The 5,753-nt window shown below is 48.0% G+C and overlaps 2 protein-coding genes across 2 annotated transcripts in view; both read right to left on the reverse strand.

Annotated features, from left to right (window-relative positions):
* Mark2 (microtubule affinity regulating kinase 2) overlaps window positions 1-5,753 on the reverse strand; it is a 107,268-nt gene that overhangs the window by 94,690 nt on the left and 6,825 nt on the right. The window lies entirely within an intron of this gene.
* The window catches only part of Spindoc (spindlin interactor and repressor of chromatin binding), an 18,297-nt gene that overhangs the window by 5,328 nt on the left and 7,216 nt on the right, over window positions 1-5,753 (reverse strand). Inside the window, exons 2-5 of the mRNA XM_005351876.3 lie at window positions 2,889-3,218; window positions 2,664-2,813; window positions 2,421-2,546; window positions 2,069-2,269 (exon numbers count right to left, since the gene is read on the reverse strand). Coding sequence (XP_005351933.1) covers window positions 2,069-2,269; window positions 2,421-2,546; window positions 2,664-2,813; window positions 2,889-3,218 — 807 coding nt within the window. The remainder of the gene's footprint in view (window positions 1-2,068; window positions 2,270-2,420; window positions 2,547-2,663; window positions 2,814-2,888; window positions 3,219-5,753) is intronic.

Here is a 5,753-nt window from a genome sequence, read left to right on the forward strand (position 1 = left end):
AGTAGGCAATGCTCTTAACCTCTGAGCCATCTCTCCAGGCCCCGGTCATCTAGTTTCTACAAGTGTTTTTATCCTCTGAGCTACCTCTCCAGCCCCTCCCTGGCTTTTCTTTTGACATGTGGTCAGCACAGGCTGACATCAGGCACCTGAGTTCCAAAGCAGTATCTGGGACTAAAGGTGTGCACCATTGCCATGCTTGATTCAGTTTTCCCCTCAATAAAACAAAATCGTAAGGCTTCCTTCCCATGCTCTACTTTCATGAGCAAGACATGAGGAAAAGCTCAGAACTTAGTTAAGGATCCAGGAGCTGGAGACTCCTCAAGTCTTAACCTGAGTTAAGCACTCACTCTTCCAAGGGACAAGGAGGTAAAGGATGGAATGGTGGAAATAAAAGTTCAGTAAAGCAAAGCCTGATGGGATAGAGACCAGAACCCTAAAGCAACAGAAAGCAAGCTGGGAGCTACCAAGTCTGCTGATGTGAATTCAATCCCAGGCTCCACAGTGAAGGAGAAAACAGACTCCTGCAGGTTGTCCTCTGACCCCTCTGGACCATGCCGTGTGTCCTCCCATGAGTAAAATAAACAATTTAAAAAAGCTTAAGCAAACAAACAAAAGGAAGGAAGGGAGGGAGGGAGGGAGGAAGGGAGGAAGGGAAGTTAGGAGGATTGATGATCAGTGGTGATCAGCTTCCTGGGTCAGCACTTGGGAAGCAGAGGCAGCAGGATAAAGAGTTAAATGCCAACCTTGGCTAAATAGTTTTGAGGCCAGCCTGGGCTATAGACTGTTTCAAAAAAAACCAAACAAAAACATAACAAAAGCCAGGCATTGTACTTCTTTTGGTTTTAGCTTTTATGTTTTTACTCTGTAACCTAGGTTGACCTCCAACCTGCAGCAATCCTCCTTGTTAAGTCTCAAACAAATGGCTGAGGTGCCTATTTACCAAAGTGGACATGGCCACCAGGTTCTCCCAGTATCCTCCATTCCCTACCTGTTACAGGGTATGGTTGGCATATCCCACCCTCTACCCCTGAATTCTCTACCCCAGGGACTGGGCTGCTATTCCCCCAGCTGCCTCCCTTCCCTATACAGAGCAACCATTTTGGTTACCCCTCCCTTATTACCTTCTCTTCTTTGGCTGCTGCACCTGGGGCTTTCCCAAATGCCTCCAGTTCTGCTCTCCCTATTATCTACAATAAACTTTCTCTTCTACCATACCTAGGAGCAGACACAGCCTTTTTTTTAAAAAAAATATTTATTTATTATGTATACAATAGTCTGTGTGTATGCCTGCAGGCCAGAAGAGGGCACCAGACTTCATTAGATGGTTGTGAGCCACCATGTGGTTGCTGGGAATTGAACTCAGAACCTTTGGAAGAGCAGGCAATGCTCTTAACCGCTGAACCATCTCTCCAACCCCCCTCTCTGTAGCTTCTTGGAGTCTGTCTTGGAACTAACTCTTGTAGACCAGGCTGGTCTCAAATTCAGAGATTCACCTGCCTCTGCGTCCCGAGTGCTGGGATTAAAGGCGTGCACCACCTTTTCATTTATTTCATTCACTCCTGTCTCAGATTTCCAAGTGTTGGATTATGCTTGGTTTATAAGGAAACAAAGGAATTACATACAAAAGCTCCTCAGTCAGTGGGACAGGTTATAAACACAAGCTGTCAAAGTTCACTAAGCTTGCTGGACTATGGAGTACCTATCTGATGTTCATCACCTGTCTATGGTGCTCCACACCTGTTTAAATGGCTGAGTACCTCACGTGGACCCTGTATCACCACTGTGAGGGGAGTTCTTCCGGGGTTCCAGCTGCAACTAGCCTCATGGATGAAGTTGGGCATCAAGCTTTTGGAGGCCTAGTACAACCTAATGACCACTCTAAGAGATGCTCAGCACAGGAGCCAGCTTCCTCAAGCATTCAAATCCCCCTGTCCTTGGCCTTCTCTTGGGGGCCCCCTGTCCTTGGCCTTCTCTTGGAGGCCTAAACATTGAGCACCTCCACCCTGGGCTCTGGCTGGGATCTAGGGACTCAGCTTCCTTGACAGACCCTCCCCCCAGGAGGGCTCACCTGAAGAGGGACTTTCTGGCTGAGGCTGGCCCTCTGCTGCTCCTTTGCTGACTTTAGAAGGGTCCTTACTGTCTATGGTCCTGAGGTGCGTGTGGGAGAAGAGCTGGAGTACAAAGCCAGGAGGGAAGCTGCCATCAGTGAAGTGTCGGACTTCGGCTGGTGCTGAGAACGTCTCTGTGGGTGACTCAGGAGATGGGGGGTCTGGAAGAAGGCCAGGAAGAACTGTGAGTAGAGGAGGCAAGAACCCAAAGGCCTTAAGCTTCAGCTGAACTGCATGCAGGTGCCCTTTGCCTGTCCACTTCCTCATGGACTTCATGCTATAGCCAGGCCCAGCACTCCTAGATCCCCTCACCTGGGTCAGGGTCCAGGTTTTTGGTCATATGCCTGCTTCTCTTCTTCCTAGGAGGCTCCTCTTCAGAGGACTCCTTCCATCTCTGACCACGGGCCCTTTTATTTCCTGGCTCTGTGACAGGGGCAACTGCAAAAGGAAAAACCTTAGTACTTTAAGGCTCTATGCCTGAACTCTGTAACCTCAGGCTCCTGAGAACACATGCCCACCCCAGCCCATAGAATAGGGTTTCCTCTGTTGACTGACCAGGCAGTTCAAGAGGGCGGAGTCCTCTGGGCCGGAGTCTCTTAGGGAGGGATGGGTTGTCCTCGGAGTCCAAGAGGACCACGATCTCTGCTGGCATCCTGGCAGGGTCCGGGTTGGAGTTGGGGTCTGGATGGCCATCCTGGCCTGACTCTGAGGGGGCAAAAGCCCACTGAGCTCCAGGGCCCCTACAGGCCCCACTTTTCCCTCAGCCCTCACCCTCACTACCTAGGCTGGGCAGGGATGGCTGGTCAACTTGGATGTCTTGCAGAAGGGCCACCCCTTCGCTCCAGGCTTCCAAGATGTTGCTCTTTTCAGAGGGGCTCAGGTCCAGGGTATGCGGATGCTGCTCCAGGATGTGTGTGCGAGCAGTATCTGCTGATGGGGACCGGATCTCAGCCCCACACACCATGCACAGTGCCCGTCCACTGCCTCCTGGGCTGTTCCCCACCAGGAACTCCTGTTCCCATGACACTTGCTGCTTGGGCTCCTCACAGCCTTCGACACCTGCTTCCAGCAGGTTAGGTCTAGGTGGCGGTGTCTTTTCCTGTTGGGTTACTGCAGAAAGGGGAAAGTGCTGTGAAAATGCCAGGAGCACATCTGTGTGGGGTGGGTGAGGGGTTCCTGCGCAGTGCTCCACCTCCGCACCAGATCCCAATAGAGCAGCATGAGACACACAGCCAGGGAACCTGGTATTGCACCTTCACCTTTACAGTACCTCACATCTAGTCATGAGTCCCATTCCAATGTTTCTGGGGCTACCATGCACCCTATGTCTGCCTTGACCTCCCTGATCACCTGGCAGGTATCATTCCAGTGAGATTTCCAGGTTTCCTCACCCACTAGTCAACTGTACCCATATCTGATGTGTAGATCACAAAGCACACTTCAGTCTCAAATAGTCCAAGTTGACCTCAAGTTTCCTATGTAGCTGAGATAATTTTGCACCTCCTTAGTGCAGCATGCACCACCATGCCTGTTATTTAAAATGTTAGGGATCAAACCTAGGGCTCCATGCATGCTAGGCAAGCACTCTATTACAGTATTAATTTATGTATGTATAATAGGGGGACACATGTACCAAGGAGTACACATGGAGGCCTGAGGACAACCCTGTGGGATGAAGTTCTATCCTTCCACCTTTATATGGATTCCGGCAATACAACTGAGGGACACACTTAGTTAACCAGGCTGGCCTTGAACATGCAATTCTCCTGTCTTGGCCTCCTGAATAGGTAGATTTATAGGGTTTTACAACCAAATTCGGTGTTTTAGTTCTTCTAGTTTGCTTTTTGTGTTATGTTATGATAAACACCAAAATCAAAGCAACTTGGGGAAGAAAGGGATTACAGGTTACGGTATATCACGAAAAAAGCCAAAGTAGGAAGGATTCAAGGTAGGAGTTTAAAAGAATAATGTTGCTTGAAAACTTGCTCCCTCAGCCAGGAAGTGGTGGTGCATGCCCTTACTCCTAGCACTTGGGAGGCAGAGGCAGGTAGAATGACCAGGGCTATAAAGAAACACTGTCTTGAAAAATCAAGCCGGGCGTTGGTGGCGCACGCCTTTAATCCCAGCACTCGGGAGGCAGAGGCAGGTGGATCTCTGCGAGTTCGAGACCAGCCTGGTCTACAGGGCTAGTTCCAGGACAGGCTCCAAAACCGCAGAGAAACCCTGTCTCGAAAAACCAAAAAAAGAAAAGAAAAAAAAGAAAAATCAAAAAAGCTAGCAAGCAAACAAGCAAGCCAGGTCCCCTGTAGCTTGTTCAGCTTGTTTTCTTATATAGCCTAGGCCTACCAGCCTAGGGATAGTGCCACCCACAGTGGGCTGGGTCCTCCCTCCCATATCAATCAAGACAATCTCCAACAGACATTGCTCACAAGCCAATCTGAAGGAAGTAATTCTTCATCTGAGGTTCTCTCTTTCAAGGTGACTCTAAAAACTAAACAGTTCAACTCACTCCTTCATGCCTTCAAAATCAGTCTCATATGGGATGAGTTTTAAATACTGCCATGTTCAATTTTCAGACTGAGATGCAGCTTTTGCCCCCACTGGACCATCAGATTTTGAGTGCTGACCCTGAGGAAATACTTCTCACAAAATTTGATCTCAGTGATGCCATGCTGGTCTTTAGTAATTACTGCTGATTCCTTCAGCACCAGGTAACCAACATCCATTGTACCAGTAAAACTTAGGTTTCACTAGTAGATTCTTAAAATTGAAATATATCACACGAACTGCCCTGATAAGAGTCTACTTCCTGCCACTGGTGTGGTAGCACACATCTAACCCCAGCACTCAAGAGGCAGAGGCAGGTGAATCTGAATTCAAGACCAGTCTGATCTACAGAGTAAGTTACAGGACAGCCAGAACTACACAGAGAAAATCTGTCTTAGAAAAGAAAAAAACAAAAAAAAACAAAAACAAAAACAACAACAACAACAACAACAAAAAAAAAAACAAAGCAAAAAGTCAGGCAGTGGTGGCACACACCTTTAATCCCAGTACTCAAGAGGCAGAGGCAGGCAAATCCTGTTCTACATAGTGAGGTCCAGGACAGGCTCCAAAGCTACACAGAGAAACCCTGTCCTGAAGGGAAAAAGGGGGGGGGCCTGCTACCAAACACTTAGGTGGGGATTATGAACAGCAGATGGTGCACTACTTGGTGACAGCATGGATCCAAAAACTCCCAGAGTTGGGGCAACAAATATGGCTCTCATGTGCACTCAAGGAACCAAGCAGACCAGATAGAACCAGCCACCAAAACAGATGTGGAGGTCCTAGCCATGCCACTTAGCAGTTTAAATGCTCATGTGGTCAGAAGAAAATTACAGAATGCAATAAAGAGAGATTCAGACGAAAAAAACCTGTGAACAGACTTGGGAGGGAAAAGAAAAAGTGTAGACAGTCATAAAAAAGTAATACATACTTTTAAAATAAAGTTATTGTTTTGTTTTTTTTGAGACAGGTTTCTTTGTAGCTGTCACTCTGTAGACCAGGCTGGCCTTGAACTCAGTGATCTGCTTGTCTCTTCCACCTGAGTTCTGGGATAAAGGTGTGTGCCGCCATCACCTGGCTTAAACTTTTTTTTTTTTT

This window comes from Microtus ochrogaster, chromosome 8, assembly GCF_000317375.1.
Source record: "Microtus ochrogaster isolate Prairie Vole_2 chromosome 8, MicOch1.0, whole genome shotgun sequence".
In the NCBI taxonomy this organism is placed as follows: domain Eukaryota; kingdom Metazoa; phylum Chordata; class Mammalia; order Rodentia; family Cricetidae; genus Microtus; species Microtus ochrogaster.